General features: G+C 39.0%; 1 protein-coding gene and 1 long non-coding RNA gene across 6 annotated transcripts in view; one reads left to right on the forward strand and one right to left on the reverse strand.

Annotated features, from left to right (window-relative positions):
* The window catches only part of SLC7A11 (solute carrier family 7 member 11), a 117248-nt gene extending 109295 nt beyond the window's left edge, over positions 1-7953 (reverse strand). For 2 of the 4 annotated variants that reach the window (XR_010601354.1, XR_006174442.2), the window contains exons 1-2: positions 7270-7951; positions 3847-3973 (exon numbers count right to left, since the gene is read on the reverse strand). Coding sequence is in view for 2 of the 4 variants with exons in the window: in XM_042850336.2 (XP_042706270.1) it covers positions 3847-3973; positions 7270-7546 (404 nt within the window). In the remaining 2 variants the exon portion in view is untranslated. Of the gene's footprint in view, positions 1-3846; positions 3974-7269 lie in introns of all 4 variants that reach the window. The other 2 variants (XM_042850336.2, XM_005284360.5) reach the window with 2 other exon arrangements.
* Positions 1-20100, forward strand: part of LOC122173717 (uncharacterized) — a 130275-nt gene that overhangs the window by 61007 nt on the left and 49168 nt on the right. The gene's annotated exons all lie outside the window — the stretch shown is intronic.

The following is a 20100-nucleotide window of genomic DNA, read 5'->3' on the forward strand; positions in this document are numbered from 1 at the left end:
AAGGGAGAAAGTTAGCCAGAGGCCTTAGCATTAACCCAGATATTGACATCAGTTTGCCCTGTTACTCTAGGTTAGACGTAGTCATGTTGCCTACATAGTGGTGTTCCAGGAATTCTGTTTCCGGAAATATTATTTCTACCTGCTCAGACAGCTATTTGTGCTTCCATCACCGAGTTACAAACAATAAGGAGCTAAGGGCCAGGGATACCTTTGATCTGATTCCCCTGGAGCAAGGCCCAGCCCATACAGATTAGTATTTTTATTTCTGCTTGTGGTCAAAACCAGGAAGTGCAACAGTGCTTGCAAATTCAAACAAAACAAAAAGTTAAGTACACTTTTTATTCAAAGTTCAGTAAAGGTCTGGTTCAGTCCAGAGGAGAGATGAAAGTTTAGGTAATTTTGTATTTAAACTTGTTCAACAATCCTTACCAGAGTATCTTTACAGAAACACCTTATAGAATATAACAATGGTGAAACCAACAGAAATTAAACAAGACTGTATTGAAATTGCTCTAAAAAACTCTAGAATTTAAATAAAGAATAATAGTCTGTCTATGGGATTTAAACCATCCTTTAGAATGTAATAGCTAATATCCATGCCATAAAATTTTATGAGACAATTTTAAAATTCTATTGAGAGGTTATTATTGTGTGTTAAATTCCACAAGGGAGCTGCATTTCTGAAAAGAAAAATATTTTCTTAATGTTGTGACTCAGCCACTATATCATAGATTGTGTTGGATCAGACTGCTGGCAAGCAAATGCTAAAACTATCTTGTTAACAAAGGTTCTGTGTTGGTTAAGGGAGGGTTGCTATTTGCACACATTTACCACTCCCGCACCCATCCTCATACATGGGGGTTTAATGGCTTAGCAGACACTCAGGGCCTGATTCTCTTCTCATTTACATGTCACTATATTAACTTCAATTGAGTTACTTCTAATTTACACAGGAGTAAGTGAGAGGAGAATCAAGCGCCCCCAGCGTTCAGTTAGCATCAAGTTGTTTGTACTACTACAAATCTACCATCAGACCAGATCTTTTGAGTATCCACACACAACTTCCTTCTTCAATTCCAGTGCTCTCTTCCAGAACTTTACCTAATCTTTTTTTACAAAGACCTCTTTTTAATTCTCTTAAAGAGAGAGTGATGGTTAGGTGCACCACTACAATTTTTACACTCCTGCTTTCCTAAATTGTGCCTGCAATAAATACTGTGGCTTAATGAGCATTTATATGCTCTCATTTTTCTGTGGATTGCGCTAACAGCTACAGTCCACAAATAAGAGAGCAGAGGGTCAAAGTAACAATACACTTTGCATTGTATTGCAAATGTGAAGAAAAGTTGGCAAAGTAGATACACCTTGTGCACTTCTCTTGCTTTCAGTAATAGGTATAAAGAGAATGTATCCCTTGCAAACAAAAGATAGTAGCTGACTATGTGCAGATAGAAGTAGGAAAATTAACACCAGTACATCCCATAACTCTAAATAGGTTGCAGTATGACATTGTCCAACCTATGGTTTAAGCCCTGTTAGCAACCACTTGACATGGTTTTATAACACAGGTCTAACATGGTTCTCGGGGTGGGGAGAGGAGGAGAAAATATTCCTGAATGCACTGGTTAGAGAAAGTGTATGTGAAAGTCACATTTAAACATAACCGTTGCTAGCACAGTTTAATTTATATCACACAGAATTGAAACATCCCTTGGATTTGTAATACTGTGGCTGAAATGATATATGGGAGCAGGAAATGTTTATTCTTTATTGTGGCTGCTCCACTAGTCTGTGGTTTTCATAATCCTGCAGTCTTTCAGAGGAAAAAGGACACAGCTGAGGAATGTGTGTGTAACTTTTCTGACTCCTTAGAAGTCACTGCTTAGAACACAAAGTACATATTGGGTGGCTAGTTCTTTCCACAGTAACAACCAATTAGTTCACAGCCATAGGAATCAGAAATAAAACTCTACACGGAATTTCAGCAATGTAATTCTGATAACTACAAGTTATAACAAGTACGCCCCCATAATTATTTCTCAGAATTACTGATTCACGGATGGTTTGACTGTATTCTCATGCACAGTTTATATTTATTTGGGTGTGGGACAGGTTATGATGAAAATGAATGTTCTCGTGACATCATCAGGATGTTGACACATTTTAAACAAACTTCGGGTTCAGCGTGACTTAGCATTATTACTGCGTTTAACCAACTTAGTCTGTGCTAGAATTTGAATCCTTGCCCATTTTTATGTAAGTCTGGCAGTGAGATCAAATAAAGCATGTGCACTGTGATTAGCTTGCTGCATGAGAGGAAGTAAGTCTTACTAAGGCCAAGCAGATTTGAAGTGACCTGCGTTTATTTTATGTAGGTGAATTGTCATAACTATATAGTTATGACAATAGAAATAGTTCAAATAGATTTCAAGGGACTAACTTTCTATAATCAATTTGAATGTGATAACTGATATCCATTAAAATTGTGGGTGTTGGTTTGATATAAAGACACTTATAATTATTATACTTTAAGGCTCCAACAGCGTATACACCTGTAGCATAAGACACAAAACAACACAATAAGGCAGATTCTTGGCCCAAGTTAAGTACTTATGGACTTAAAGCTGCTTTACATTGGCAACTGGGGATTCTCCTGTTTTAGAGTAATATCTGAGTGCTGTAAAGCTGCCATAGCCAGCTCTAAATTTCTCACACCTTCACAGAGGAGAAAATGTAGGGGCATGAGCAGAGCACATGGTTCTCTGGCGAGCCATGGCCAGCTGAACAGTACTCTAGTGATATGTCTACAACACAGGGTAAGCCCAGGGTTCAAACTCAGGCTCAAGCCTAACCCCCCTTCCTTCTACACACAAATCATGCTGACCCAGGGCTTGGACCCAGGATCTCAGGATCCCACAGGGGTGGAACATCCAAGCCTGAGTCAAGCTGGGACCCAGGGTTTAAACCCTATTGCTTTGCATTGTAGCTGCTATCCCACTGGACTCATGTTCTAAGGGTCCATCAAAAATATCCCACAATTCCACTGGCTGACTACCTTTGTCCTCTGGACAGCCAAGTTTGGTGAACAGTCAAGTTTTCCCAAACTGCACCATGAACAAAGGGCTAGAGTAGCCACATTTTGGGAGGGTAATTAGACTTGGGTTTGCAAAATGCTGTTTAGATGCTGAAGCTCCATGTTGGGACAATTCCTATCCTGGGGTTACAAATGAGTGTAGATGCTCAACCCCTAGGTTATCAAAACCAGGGTCTGCTAACTCAAATTCCGATAACCCTGGATTACATTACAGTGTAGACATACCCAAGGATACTATTCCTGTCTCTATTGAGGGAGGTAGAAAGATAGTTTAGAGCTATCTTTGCATCCCTCCTCAACTATTCCAAGCCAGAGTTCACTTCCACAAATCTAAGTAGGTAGCCAACACATGACATACTGCGAATTCAAAAGGTAGGTCCTTTAGAGTATTTTTAAATATGATGTGTGGGTATCAGCACTATTACTGACATGGGCGAGCATTGCAGGCTTTGCAGAAGAATTGAAATCAAGTAGCTGAATTTTTATGAAAACCAGTTCACTTTAAATCATTTTTCTTAAAAATATCTTGAAACCAAATCGTCAGTGCTGGCAAATGAAATAGAACCAGTAAGTGTCCTGCAGCAGAAATATTTAATAAAAAAAAAAAAAAAAAAAAAAAACAAACCACCACAGCTGGAAGATCAAAATCCATTTGATTATTTCTGTCCCCCTCATATCTGAGGTTTCTCTTTGTATTTGAAACAGCATTGACAGTGGACAGAGAAGGTAAATAGAACCCTCAGCACACTTACCGTATTATAAGCAGTTCCACCCAGACTCTAACAAAAGCCGGTAATGGGCCAAATGCCTCCAGGATGTAAGTGTAGTGGCCACCGGATTTCTTGATACATGTTCCCAGTTCAGCATAGCACAGTGCACCTATGGAAATGTATTTAAAATTGAAATGTTGTATCATAAGACATAACCAATAATGTTTATTCAAAACTTTTGTGATACATGAGCATTAGGAACAGACTAAACAATAGAGCAAGTTATTCACTGAGTAATTATTTCTGACAAGTTTGACATATTTCTTCAAATAAGTTATTTGTAAATACATTTTTCATTAGTTCAATCAGCCCTGTAAGGGCCCAAATATTTGTGTGTAATTTATTCAATTACATTTTTCTGTAGCCCACTGAATAGGTAATTTACTAATACAGTTTCTCATTACTCAACCAGCTCTAGTAAACAGATAGATGAAAATGCTGTGTCATGCTAGCTTGGAATCATAGAATATCAGAGTTGGAAGGGACCTCAGGAGGTCATCTAGTCCAACCCCCGCTCAAAGCAGGTTGTCTGGCTACCCACCAAACAATGACAAAAGGTGTGTCTACACTTGGAGAGGGGTGTGTGATTCCCAGCTCAAGGAGACATACTCGTACTAGGTCACATCGAGCTAGCACACTAAAAACAGAGTATAGCCATGGCAGCACAAATAACAGGAGGGAATGAGATCTTTGACAATGAGCCCCTCCCAACGCTCATTCTGCTGTGGCTACATTTGGTTGTTAGCATTCTAGCTAGTACATCTCTTGGGAATACCCAAAAGCCCTGTCACTAGGAAATATCATTGGTTTTCTCTCTGCTGAGATTACAAGGGCCTGGAAACTGTACTACACGTTCTGAGGCACATTGATGGAGCAATGTCAGGAAGTGTCCACTGTTGATTCAGGACTTCACTCTCTAAGGCTTGGTCTACACTAAACCCCCAAATTGAACTAAGGTACGCAACTTCAGCTACGTGAATAACGTAGCTGAAGTTCGAAGTACTTTAGTTCGAACTTACCTCGGTCCACACGCGGCAGGCAGGCTCCCCCGTCGACTCCGCGGTACTCCTCTCGTCTAGCTGGAGTACCGCAGTCGACGGCGAGCACTTCCTGGTTCGACTTATCGCGTCCAGACAAGACACGATAAGTCGAACCCAGAACTTCGATTGCCAGCCGCCGAATTAGTGGCTGGGTGTAGACATACCCTAAGACTATCAATGTGTTGTGTACTAGCACCACCCCCACTCCTCAAATCAGGTTGTTCAGGGCTTGCACATTACTGCATTTGTTCCTAGCTCTGGGAAGCTTCATGGGTTTCTGTATTGCAAGATGACTTCACATTTCCCTAGTAAGAAGAATCTTTCATTCTTCAATATGTTTACACTGGATCAAATAAAAAGAAAACCAGTGTTGTGTTATTACTTTAGAAGGTCTGGTCATGCAAAAGTCATTTGGTCCACTGTGGAGGGACTGTACAGCACAATGATGACCCTCGGAAAGCTCCCTGAGGCTGCCACATGCACAATATGCATCCTCAGCCTTTATGGAGCATTCAGCAGCATGCCAGAACAACAACATGGACCTGCATTAAATATTCTTAGCCATGTACCATCCCTCCAGTCTTTGTGTCTGCTGGGGTGTATAATAGGCCACCACACAGTTACAAAGCCAATAGATTCTCAGCTCCATGTATGGACAGCATCAGTCAAGGAGAGATTTACCAGCACTAACAAATGCAGTCAACCTATTCATTAGTGTATGCCCAGTGTTTGAGCAGCCTTTGGGAATCAATGATAAAGTGATATGGTGTCTAGTGTTATGATCAATACAATATATGCAGTTATCAATTATGTGTTCTCTAATTAATTTATGTCACTGTAATTATAAGATATAAAGCACATTTGTCAAAAACATACAGCATCTTAAATGTCCAGGGTTATGCAGAGACATGCATACATCTGCTATAGCTATTGCAATACAAAAAACACCAAATAATACATAATTTTAGAGATGGATTTGTAATTCAAAGGGCTTCTATTCTGTTCTTATTCTGACAGCAGCCCATAAAATCATACATTTTAATGAAGAATATCAGGCATATCTCATTTCTTTGGTAAATAAAGTTGGGTAAACTTTATTTGAGATTATTCAAGGTACCTGATAATCTATTTAGAGTCACATTTAATAAACCTATTGGCAGATTTTCTCTTGCCAAGCACATCTGGAGAGACACAATATAGAATCAGTCTGAGGTAACTACTGTAATGTTGCAATACATGTTTCACAGTGACCCTCACTGATCAAATAGGTGAACTTCGTATAAGATTTTACCACAGCATGTAGTGTAGGGGAAATCTCAATAATTTACTACACTTTTAATCACTTGCTCATACAACACATACCTAAATTAAAGTGTATAATGCTATGTTGAGGCAAGTTCTATCTCTAGTTTAATCTAAAGGCCAGCGTCTCCTAACTAGGTTCCAAGTTATGTGTCAGCTCTCACTTCACTTGTAGAGGAGGATTTCGGTCTAAGGCAGAACCTCCAAAGTTCCACAGTAGATTTTTGTTGTGCATGGTACTTTGGCATCAAAATAGTACGTTTAGCTTCTGATTAAAATTGATCCTAACTTTCTTCAACTGCACATTTAGCTAGGGCCTTATGTTCCTTCTTAACAGCTGATGCCTCTTTTAAGTCCACAGCCAATTTACACAAGATGACATTTACATGGTTTTAAGCAGATGTTACTTAGTGCTTGCCCTCAAGACCACTTGCCAGAAAACAAGTAGTCTGTCAGAAAATATATGGCAGTAGTTAAAACCCTCAATAAGTGTTAGCTGCTAAGTTCCATATTTTTTTGTGACATGGTCTTTCATAGTGATATAGTGAATTGGTGAATAAGGTGAAAAAAACAGTAACAAAGTTTTCTCTCACTCATTCTCTTGCCAATAAAAATTTTGTCCAGCAGAAGCTATTCAATTCAGAGCTTAATCTAGTCAGTGGGGAGCTGGATCATGCTGTCTATACATTTCACAGATATTCAGATTGATTGGTCCATATCCCCAATTGCCAACACCTTGCAAGCATGCTGTAAACAAACCATTACAACTAGAACAAAAAGTCATAAATAAAACATAGTATACTTCCCTCTCCTCTTACTTTAGGGACTCATAAGAAACATTATTTGGTCTTATAATATTTATAAAAAGGTACAGCAGGGTTTTGTGTCATAATGATTGTGAAAGAGATAATGCCGAATTCATAGTACAGACACTATCAAATAACAAAAAATATCTGTAGCCTTATTGGTCCTCACATATCAGATTGGTCTTTGATATCCAATAGCAGAGGGGAAAATCCACCAACTACCCCCAAGGATCAATTATAAAGTTTCACCAACTTACCAAACAGTGAGAGGATACCACACACTGTCCAGAGAATCAAGGACATTCCCACACTGCCTGTGTTCTTTAGGATCCCTTTGGGAGAGATGAAGATTCCTGCTCCAATGATAGTGCCAATTATAATGGATACCCCTCTCAAAAAAGTTACTTTCTTCTTCAGCACCACTTTTTCTTCTTGGGCTGGCTCTTTACTGTCCAGAGAGGGCAACCTGCCAATAGATTGCCCCTGCAAAGAGCTTCCATTAGAGATTGTGGAGAGAGCAGGTTTCCTAAACATGCTATAGTGCCACCAACACACTCAAGACAAACAAAATAAAAAACTTTCTGGCAAGCACTCAAAGTTTCTTCCCTTCAATCTTTGTGCTATTTTTCTAACTGCTCTCACTCTCTTTCTCTGCCTTATGTTACCTTTCAAGCTGCTCCTGCACACAGGTATAACACTCTGAAGTGTATTTTAATATTCACTGCTGTATAAATACTACTTAGTAACACCTGTCCTTTCACGTTGTTAGCTGGTGCTGCCCTCTCATTGGAAACCAGCTCAGCTTCCGCATGGACTTGTATTTAAGCTCCTGTCATATCAAATTAGTCTGCTGAATGATGATGCAAATTCTCCAGGTTTGCATCAGCCATAAGAAAAGTCTCTGACATTACTCAGCATTTTCAAATGGCAACAGCATGTTGCACAACTGATTTGAGCTTCTTAGGAAGAACAAAGCTCTCACTTGAAAGGAAGTTTAACCAATCAGAAGGTAGTAGATTTCTGTCAACACACTCCCATATATTTAAAGGAACTCGTAGTGAGACACACAAGCCTGATTTAAAACACAAAGATCTTTAGCCAAAAAGAAAAAAAAATCAAACAGGATGTGTCACCTTTGGTTCTATTCCAATTTTTTTTTTTTTTCAAAAACTTTTAAACTAATATAGGTTTTGTGGGTTTAAACTTTTCTTTTTTAGTTGGTTGGTTTCTCTGAAATCTATTCCTTACCTGGACATTTACATAAAGACTACATACCTTTACATAAAGACTACATATAAACCTTTTCCTACGTTATGTTGCCTAGCAACAGCCAAATCAGACTAGTGAAAAATCTAGGTTATTTCCACAGTAATTCTCACATGTACAGAGTTTCTGGGATATTTGTAAATAATGCACAAATGAAAATACCCCTTCAAGTCAAGTAAGCACTCTTGCTAATATTTACAGCAAATTCTTTTAAGAGATGATAGAATGATATCAACATTTCAGAGTACTGAATCGTCACGTCACAATGCCTCAGAAACCAGAAACACCATCTGATCGTCATGTCACAATAGTGCAGGCATGGCCAAACTGTGGCTCGTGAGCTGCATGCGTCTCTTTTACAGTTAAAGCGCGGCTCACAGAGGCCCCCCCCCAATCCAATTCCCCCATTTTCCACCTAGTAGACTGAGCGGGGGGAGCTTGGGGCTTCTGCCCTGCGGCGGGGTGGTGGGACTAAGGGATTCCGCACTGCAGAGAGGGGAATCTAAGGGCTTTAGCCCTGCAGGGAGGGTTGCAGCTCTCAAACTTCTGAAGACCATTATATGCAGCTTGGGGGGTCAGTAAGTTTGGCCACTCCTGCAATAGCACTTTCCTGAGTGGATTAATTAATCTGTACTTAGATTTCTTGCTAACTCAGCTGAGTTACTTGATTTCAAACCAAAACATGAAAAGTAAAATAAAAAAGAAGCTTTCATTAAAAAAAAAATCAAGAGTCCTTGAGCACTTACAACCTCATCACGGGACAGCCTGTACAGTATATGCCAAAGGAAAAAAATTCCTATGTAGTATGACTACTGCAGCTGCTCATGGCTTTGGGGTCAATCAGCATAATGAGAAGTAATTGTTGCCTTGCATGTTCCCTTTACAGTTATTGCTTAATTAGCTCCGAATAGGGGGGAAAAGATATTAGCTAAACATTTTGTCATTTCAGAAGACGGCACTGAGCTCTAAGCACAACTTCTGTGTTTTTAAGTGTATCTTGGAAACAGTAAATATTAGAGTATCATAGCAGTGCTGTTTATACTGCAGTAGTAAAAGCTGAGTCAATGCTTTTAAAACCCATATTTTCAGGGGTTATAAGTTGTCTATAATAATTTGCACTGTGATAAAACTAGGCATAAAAAGCCTGACTGCTTTTAATCTACAGAGGAACAAACACAAATAGTTTTTAGCATTTGGATATATATTTGTAGTGCTATAATATTTTTAAAAGGCTGATTTCTTCCTCCATACCCTTCCCTGTGTTCAACAGCAGCTCATTTGATTTCTCCTCTGGTTTATACTTCTCTTCAGCACACCATTGGATCAGGCCCCATAAAACAGTGTAATGTTTCTTTGTCCAAAGAGTATTACATGCCACTCACATATGAGCTAGAGGAATTGCTACAGAATAATTCAAGATGGTCCCTCTTTTTGCCAGACATGCGACCCTCCCAGCACCTGCAGTGAGTGACCTGATCCACAAACCAAGCGAGGTCAAAGCATTAGCCACAAATCTGTGCTGGTCTGATGAATTTAAAATGAATTTTAAAAGGCTATATACTGAACAATCACAAGTAGAGCCGGTCAGGAATTTTTTGAGGAAATGGTTTTAGTCAGAACCTGTCAATGTGCCAAAACTAAAACTTTTCTAGGGAATGTGCCAATTTCAACAAAACTTTTGTCAAGAATTGGTTTCTCAAATCCAGGAAGGAATTTCTGATCAAAACAAGAGACAGAGAAAGAGCACCCTAGAATAGCTAATAGCCTGATGATTAAGGCAGTCACCTAAGATGTGGAAGACCTAGTCTCAAGTCCTTGCTCTGCCAGAGTCAAACAAAGGACAATATTTATTTGACCCTGGGCTCTTCTAGCCAGTAGTAACCTAGCAACTAACATTGACTCCAGCAGTTCACAGAGTCCCGCTGAGGAAGTCAGTAGAGGTGGTCTTTGCACAACCCTGATACAGAGCCCATGTTGAAGGTTGATTTAAGTTATATTGGTTGTCAGTAGCCCCAAAAGAGCAATAGAAGCATTCTGGTCATAGAAGCATTCTGGCCATGCGCCCATCTCTGACTGTACATCAATGAAGGTTCACCATGCACAGGAATGATCATCCTGTGGCTGACATGTTTGAGTTAGGGCAGTGGTTTTCATCCTTTTTCATTTGTGGACCCCTAAACAATTTCTAATGAAAGTGCAGACCCCTTTGGAAATTCAACCTGTGATCCATAGACCCCCCTACCTAGGGTGACCAGATGTCCCGATTTTATAGGGACAGTCCAGATATTTGGGGCTTTTTCTTACATAGGTGCCTATTACCCCCCACCCTCTGTCCCGATTTTTCACAATTGCTATCTGGTCACCCTACCCCTACTATAGAAGAGTTAGACTGAAAACTGACTGAACAGAATTCAACTATATACATTGCACATGCTCAGCATGGAATTTGATGCAGCGTGAGAAAGGGCACTAAACTGTGGGCTTCTGTGGTAACAACACCACCTCTTGGGATCTGAAACTTTATCATCATAGTCACCTTTTGCAGACCTCTTAGGCATAGTCTGTGAACCCCCAGGGTTCCACAGGCCATGGATTGAAAACCACTGAGTTAGGGCAATACTACACACTATTACAGCACAAAGTGGCCACATCTTCAGTTTTCACCAAAAATATATAGATACTGATTGGTTTGGGTTTGTTTTTAATTAAGGTTTCAGGTGATTTTCTATTTTTCTTTACCAAAGCCTTCACTTTTGAAGATTTTCCAGTAACAGCATTTATAATCTGTGTTTAGATTGTGAGTTCCCCAAATGCTGTATCAGCATTTGGGGAGTTATTAGAGCCAGAGTAATTTACAGTAGCCCATGGGATGATCTAACTTAATGCCAGTGGACCAGTCTGGTGCACTGCCAGCCCCAGGGTAGAGGAGTATTTCAAGGTGTCGTAAAGTCATGTTTGCATGCCCTCCTGAGCAGTATAGTGTACTCCTTAGCTGATGACTCTATTAAACCAGAAGTGGCTTGAGTGACCCCGGCAGGTAGATATGCCAAGGGTATGTTTTATTGTGATGCAGAGTTTGAGAGAACACAAATTAAATCGAGGCCCCACATGTGACTCCTGCAGAGTCAGACCTTTTACATAATATGCGTGTTAACGGTTGTCTTCTGCACTGTTTTTTTTTTTGTTGCTGTTGTTGTTGGTTTTTGTTTTATTGTGTGTTAGCTGCAACAGTCTATATTCTTATATGTCCATGCCACACCTACCACATTATGAGGGCTCCTGTAATATAAACAATAACTAACAACAACAGCACCTCAATGAGGACACAAAAGGCGAAGTTTGATTTCGAGCCTCTAAGTTGGTCCAGGCAGCAAACAACCTGGGGAATCGGGAATAGGCATACTATTCCTATGCCTATTTCATTCACATACTTGCTTCCCAAATTTTGAAGTCCAAATTTCATTTTATATTTTTGCAGACAATAACAAGATATACATGTCTCTTACTGCCCTTACACTTTACAATTACATGATACATCATTGAAGGAAGTACCTTTTATATTATACTTCTATTTCATCTTTTGTACTGGCCTAGTGGGTGGCGAAAAGCTGTGGATGTGAAGTATCAGACGGGTAGCCGTGTTAGTCTGGATCTGTAAAAAGCAACAGAGAGTCCTGTAGCACCTTTAAGACTAACAGATGTATTAGAATATAAGCTTTCGTGGGTGAATACCCACTTCGTCAGACGCATGTAATGGAAATTTCCATAGGCAGGTATAAATATGCAGGCCAGAATCAGTCTGGAGATAACGAGGTTAGTTCAATCAGGGAGGGTGAGATCCTCTGCTAGCAGTTGAGGTGTGAACACCAAGGGAGGAGAAACTGCTTTTGTAGTTGGCTAGCCATTCACAATCTTTGTTTAATCCTGATCTGATGGTGTCAAATTTGCAAATAAACTGAAGCTCAGCAGTTTCTCTTTGGAGTTTGGTCCTGAAGTTTTTTTGCTGTAAGATGGCTACCTTTACATCTGCTATTGTGTGGCCAGGGAGGTTGAAGTGTTCTCCTACAGGTTTTTGTATATTGCCATTCCTGATATCTGACTTGTGTCCATTTATCCTTTTACGTAGTGACTGTCCAGTTTGGCCAATGTACATAGCAGAGGGGTATTGCTGGCACATGATGGCATATATAACATTGGTGGACATGCAGGTGAATGAACCGGTGATGTTGTAGCTGATCTGGTTAGGTCCTGTGATGGTGTTGCTGATGTAGATATGTGGGCAGAGTTGGCATCAAGATTTGTTGCATGGATTGGTTTCTGAGTTAGAGTTGTTATGGTGCGGTGTGTAGATGCTGGTGAGAATATGCTTAAGGTTGGCAAGTTGTCTGTGGGCGAGGACTGGCCTGCCTCCCAAGGTCTGTGAAAGTGAGGGATCATTGTCCAGGATGGGTTGTAGATCACTGATGATGCGTTGGAGAGGTTTAAGCTGAGGACTGTAGGTGATGGCCAGTGGAGTTCTATTGGTTTCTTTCTTGGGCTTGTCTTGTAGTAGGAGGCTTCTGGGTACACATCAGGCTCTGTTGATTTGTTTCCTTATTTCCTTGTGCAGATGCGGATACTGTTCAATATTTTCATTAATTACTTGGATAATGGAGTGGAGCATATGCTTATAAAATGTGCAGATGACACCAAGCTGGAAGGGGTTTCAAGCATTTTGTAGGACAGGATTAGAATTCAAAATGACCTTGACAAATTAGAGAATTGGTCTGAGATCAAAATGAAGTTCAATAAAAATAAGTGCAAAATACTTCATTTAGGAAGGAAAAATCAAATGCACAATTGCAAAATGTGGAATAACTAGCTAGATGGTAATATTGAAGAAAAATCTGGGGTTGTAGTGGATCACAACATGAATATGAATCAACACTGTGATGCAGTTGCAAAAAAGGCTAATATTATTCTGTGGTGGATTAACAGGAGTGTTGTAAGTAAGACAGGGAATGTAATTGTCCTGATCTACTCATAAGGAGTGCTCAGAGGGAGTACTATACTCAATTCTGGGCACAACACTATAGGAAAGATATGGACAAATTGGAAAGAGTCAAAATTATAAAAGGTTAAGAAAACCTGACCTATGAGGAAAGATTAAAAAAACTGGGCATATTTAGTCTTGAGAAAAGAAGACCAAGGGGGGACCTGATAAAAGTCATCAAATCTGTTAAGGATTGTTATAAAGAAGCTGATGATCAATTGTTCTCTATGTCCACTGAAGGTAGGACAAGCAGTAATCATCTTAATCTGCAGTGAGATTTAGGTTAGATATTAGGAAAGATTTTCTAACTATAAGAATAGTTAAATTCTGGAATAGGCTTCCAAGGGAGGTTGTGGAATCCCTGGAGAGTTTTAAGAACAGATTAGACAAACACCCATCAGCAATGGTGCAGGTGTTGTGATGGGTTGGATCACAGAAACCCCCTTGGGAGCTGCCACTTAATGTGCCAAGACTACTTCTATTCCTGTTTTCCCTGCCAGCTCAGCACTTCAACACCCTGTCTTGCTGAGCCAAACACTCCCGTCTGCTCCAACAGGGTCGGAATTACTTGCCTCAAAGCTGCAGGTTTACCTGAAGGCAGCTCACAGAAGTGTGCTTGTCTTCAGCACTCAGATGCCCAACTCCCAATGGGGTCTAAACCCAAATAAATCCGTTTTACCCTGTATAAAACTTATACAGGGTAAACTCATAAATTGTTCTATAAATTGCCCTCTATAACACTGATAGAGAGATATGCACAGTTGTTTGCTCCCCCAAGTATTAATACATACTCTGAGTTAATTAATAAGTAAAAAGTGATTTTATTAAATACAGAAAGTAGGATTTAAGTGGTTCCAAGTAGTAACAGACAGAACAAAGTAAATTACCAAGCAAAATAAAATAAAGTGCGCAAATCTATGTCTAATCAAACTGAATACAGATAATCTCACCCTCAGAGATGCTTCAGTAAGTTTTTTCTCAGACTGGACACCTTCCAGGCCTGGGCACAATTCTTTCCCCTGGTACAACTCTTGTTCCAGCTCAGGTGATAGCTAGGGGATTCTTCATGATGGCTCCTCTCCCGCCTTGTTCTCTTCCACCTCTTTATATAACTTTTGCATAAGGTGGGAACCCTTTGTCCCTCTGGGTTCCCCCCCCCCACTGGAAAAGCACCAGGTTAAAGATGGATTCCAGTTCAGGTGACATGATCACATGTCACTGCAAGACTTCATTATCCACTTGCCAGCACACACATATACCGGAAGACTCACAGGTAAAACACAGCCATCTGCAGACAATGGTCCTGGTTAATGGGAGTCATCAAGATTCCAAACCTCCATTAATGGCCCACACTTTGCATAATTACAATAGGCCCTCAGAGTTATATTTTATATTTCTAGTTTTAGATACAAGAGTGGTACATTTATACAAATAGGATGATCACACTCAGTAGATTATAAACTTTGTAATGATACCTTACAAGAAACCTTTTGCATGAAGCATATTCCAGTTACATTATATTCACTTATTATCATGTTTTTATAAAACTATTCCAGTTACATTATATTCACTTATTATCATGTTTTTATAAAACCATATAGACTGCACAACGTCACAGGTGTACTTGGTCCTGTTTCAGGAGGTCCACTCTAGCCCTACATTTCTATGATTCTCCTGTCTCCTTCTCTGTAATCTCGGATTAACATTTGCTGTTTAGGAGAGAATACACAATCAATTATTATGCTCTTGGCTTCACATTTTTCCACTTATTTGTCTTATCTTGCATTTGCTTCAGGCGAGATTGTGACTTGTAATATGTGCACATGCAAAGAAGGGAGATTTAGAACCCTCTTAAACCCTCCCTGGGATGAGAATTACTTCCTTCTGTGATGCTCCAGGGGTAATACAGCAATGTGCCATCCCTCACTATAGGCTATAGCCTATGAGTTTGGGACACAATCTAGTCCTTTGACTAATTTTCAGTTTCATTGTTAGACAGCACAGTTAGATAATAAAAATTCTCCTACATACAGGTAAGAGTAAACATCACAGGAGCCCTTTTTAATGCTTGAATAAAGTCCTCTGACAACCCAACTATTGAAGCTCAGACATTTCATCTAGTACGTCACACTTCTTCAAGAATATATGAAAATCCTGAAATGGGAATAAAGGATTACTGTTGGACCCCAATTTTTCTGGAAGTTTGGATGCAGCAAACGTCCTTTTCTAAATGTCTGTGCCATTTACAGTACTCACATTGGGAGCTATTACATGTCCTGCTTCTCACTGCTGTCTGTTATAAAAAGGAAAGAAAGTCAGCAAAATGTAGGAACAATTCTTCTCAATTCAAACTCTGAGTACTTAAAGCTATTACCTTCATCCACTTTGGCAAACATTTGTTAGTCCTTTTTTGCAAATTTTCTGCCATCTGAGCCTATTTTCAAGGATGGCGTCCCCAGCATCTGTTTGCCAGAAGCTGGGAGTGGGTGACAGAGGATGGATCACTTGATGATTACCTGTTCTGTTCATTCCCTCTGGGGCACCTGGCATTGGCCACTGTCGGAAGACAGGATTCTGGGCTAGATGGATCTTTGGTCTGACCCAGTATGGTCATTCTTATGTTCTTACGATAACAGAAAACAGTGACAGGCACATTACTACTGCCTGTTAGCTCACATCACTCACCAGATCTATCCTGATTCAGATGTGGCCACCGGGGCATCTTCCGCTGACAGTTTTCATTTGAATTGTTCTAAGTGAACCAAGGATTATGGCATCACTGCACAAACACAACACTATATGCAGCCACATTTCCCAGGGAGCTCATCTCTTCAGACTACATATCGTTTACATTGCTTATCACTCAAAACATTCACACAGCCCCTTAATACATACAGGGATTTTTTGTTTATTTGTTTGGTTTTTAGTTTTGTTCTTTTAAGGCAGGATCTTCTTCATTAAGTTGCTGAAATTCTTTTGCAGCAATGAAACAGTCTTCCAAAAGAGAGATTCTGAAAATAAGAGTTCACCCCAAGTGGCAATGGGAAAGATTGCACCAGCATTTTCATGTTTTCCAGTGGTTTATTCCAAATGTCATATTAATTGCACATCCAAAAGTTTTAATATATAAACTAGACCAACAACATAAAGTAGTTTCCTTCTGAACCTTACCACTAACATTGAAATATTTATAAATATATCTATTTCTATTCTTGTTCTATGAGTTCTTAATCAACAGAAGGCCTGGCAAATCTTATACACACTTTTGCCTAAAATCTGTGGATTTTTGAAGATGACTAAATTAGAGTCCAATGTGGTTAGTCCTCCATGCATTGAGCTCCTATTGACTTCAGCAGGCCTTCATAAACAGAAAGATTGCATGATTTGTACTGTGCATTGTCAATTCTTACTTTAGAGGATAGTCTGTTTAAACCTGCTTTGCAGATGTACTTGGAAATGAGGCTATATGAGTCACAGGGTTCACAAATAATGGCACACTAATAACTACACTTAAGATAAACATTTACATGAATGAGACAAGGCACATACAGCAAAATAAATGACCTAAAATTCAAGTCTGCACTTGTGTTTTCCACTCTGCATGCCTATGAAAGGCAGGAAATCTGCCTAATTCCTAGGTGTAGTAGGCACACCTTGTCCCTCCTGCTAGGTGATTTGTGTAACATTTTATTGCATCAAGTAAACCAAAGAGTCATTAGCCCAGCCATTGCTCAATACTGCAATTGTTACTGATATCATTCAGACCTAAAAGGGAAGCTGAGCAAGATTGAAAAGTCAGGGAAATCCCCAATCTCTTCAACATTGGCAGTGTGGGGATGGCTAAGGAAATTTTGTTTAACAAAAGACTTTTGTGTATAATTTAGAGATGTTGTAGGTTTAGATATAGTCCTCTGGGGACATGCTAACATGATTTCAAAAACCAGAGTAGGTAGGGCCCAATGCCTAAAAAAAATATTTGAATAATTGTTTCATACTTTGTCACACTTGATAATGTTGGCATTGAAATAGACTAGGTGAATGTGGGCAGACAAATTTTCTGCTGCTTTTGTCTGTCTGTCTGGAACAAGTTTTTAAACTTACGTAGGAACAAAAATCTGAAAATCTTTGTCTTCAATGGGAGATGAGTGTGAATGGCACCTCAAAAGATCAGACCCTTCCTTTTTTTTTAAATGAAAGCTTAAAATTTGTCCACAAGCGCAAGAGAATCTGTTCTGTGTCCAAAACACTATGGGTATAGCTACACTGCAATTAAAAGCTGTGGCTGGCCAGTGCCAGTTGACTCAGGTTTGCAGGGCTCAGGCTAAGGGACTATTTAATTGCAGCGTACACATTCGGGCTTGGGCTGGAGCCTGGACTCTAGGACCCTGCAAGGAGGGAGGATCCAAACAAATGACTAAATAAGTTCCTATTTAAGTACAACTTCTCCAGATTTACCTTTTGCAAAAATTTTAAAAAAGACAATAATATCTAATTTTTGATACTAACAAAACAGCAAAATAATTAAGAGAAGAAATGACATACCCTTACGATTCAGAGAAATTAAAGACAATGACAATTCAAATATTACTGCATATATTTTAAATATTCAATCTAAGTAACTTAATGCTTCCAAAAAATGCATATCCAACCAGCAAACAGAAATCTAACTCAAAGAAGCCTGGACATCCACGCTGGGCCACACAAAATTAGTCAACACTTCTGAAAATATGGCTTCATGTGACATGTCAAAAGTTCCAGAGAAAGTCATTAGCAGAGCCAAGATTAGCACTCAGAAGTTCCTGATTTCTATTTCAGTAGGCTTGGTTGTTTAATAACTTTTCTGTTTGCTTTCATTGTTCTTTCAGTAAAGAAAAAATAAGGACTTTCAGATCACAGGCCAATTTACACAATCAGATATAACCATGGGACATACGTACTTTACCCTCTATTTGAGTTGTCCTGTAAAAACACAGGATCCATGTAAAATATATTATGGCTCAAATTCATCCCTGAAGTAATCCAACTGAAGTAACTGGAGAACAGTTAATAATACTTATCCACTTCATAATCATGTTGGGAGGTTTAATTCATTCACTTTCTCAATTCACGTACTTGTTATTAAAATAATCTGTTAAAAATCTGGTGCCTGTGAAAAGGGGAATTGTAGGAAGTTAAGCAAATCCTGAATTAACTGAGTCTCTATGAAGGGCACCTATATAGATAATTGTTCTGGATCAAAAGATGGTTATTTCCTTTCTTCCCATTCCTCATTACAAATGTTAAGAAAAGGATACCATTATTTCCCATAAAATCTATCCACCATCTACTATTCATAAGTTAGGACAAATTTAACAGGCTTGTTTTCCCTTTCTACATCATCCCTCTGGCTGGGTTACATTCTTTAAAAGCAGAAAACCGCACTGACATCTCAGAAACCTGGGAATAAACCGTTTGTAATAGAAATGATAATTTATTTAACTGGCATCCTCCTTAATGCTTTCTTCTCACACCTCTCTCATTGTCCTTCTCAACACTCAGTTGTTTTTTGGTTCATTTGACATAGCTCCTGTCTGCAGACCATGCGAGTATCAGTTCAAGGTTATGGCATCATGCAAGATGCATGCACAATAAGTTCAGTCTCCAGTCAATGTACTGCCACTGATCTTCTTTGAAAGACCTTCTAGTATGAGATTGGCTGCTCTCTAATATGCCCCTGTATCAGGGGGGATAAATCTAGCCCAATAGCTTTGATTTCTCAGGTACATCCAAATATTAAATATCCTAGAGCAAGACTGGTATACAAAATAAATATTGAGCTATTTAAAGAAGCAAAATAACTTTCACCCATACATATGTGTGTGTGTGTGTGTGTGCGTGTGTGTGTGTAAGTGTAAGAGAGAGAGAGAGAATGTTTATTGTGACTGATTTGACTTCTAACCAACATGATAGGTCAGGTCAATTTATTTCAAAAACCTGTTCTTCAGAGTTTTAAATAAAACTGAGTAAGAATAAAACCTAATCTAGTATTCTCTCAGTTTGCCAGTCAGGTCATGCAGTTGTGGGCTTTTATTTATTTTAAATACAAGAAAATGGTATAAATATTCATGTGAACAAAAGTATATAGGCTCAGATGAGATATCATATTAGTTGTTTGAGGGTATTTTTAATAGTAATTCAAATCCATTTATTTCAACAAATCTGAACAAAACAAATTTTCCTCAAAATGTTTTGGATTTTCATTAAAAAATAAATAAATAAATAACCCTCAAAAATTCTAGATGAAAAGAAACAATTTTTCACAAAAAAGTTCATTTTGTCAAAAAGCAGGGTTCTGTTGAAAAAATATTTCAGTGGGAAAATTCTGACCAGCTAATTGCGATTTCTTCATTCTGTATTCACTTGAAATGTCCAACATTATGTCTTTAGGTAATGGGGTAAGTCACTGAAACCTCTTTATTTGCTGGGCAGTTTGACAGTCAGTTGAGAGAAAGTGAAATATTAACTCCGTTTCTTAGTAAAAGAATTATTTACAGATTATTTAAAGCAGTGAATGCTTCTTTACCCATATATTTTTCAAGCATTGTCTTGAGTATAAACTATACAACTCCACCTGAAACCGATCCTGCTTTAAGTCAGGTTGGCATAACTCCATTGATTTTCTGATTTCCCTCAGTGTGATTGAGTGAAGAACTGGACTATAGACCTTATTCAAATCCGTTGAAATATTTGAAAAATTAAGTAACATAGGAGTTATACTGCAAAGTACTGAGCACTGCTTGGGTGATTCCAA

Source organism: Chrysemys picta, chromosome 5 (assembly GCF_011386835.1).
Source record: "Chrysemys picta bellii isolate R12L10 chromosome 5, ASM1138683v2, whole genome shotgun sequence".
NCBI classification, from domain to species: Eukaryota; Metazoa; Chordata; order Testudines; family Emydidae; genus Chrysemys; species Chrysemys picta.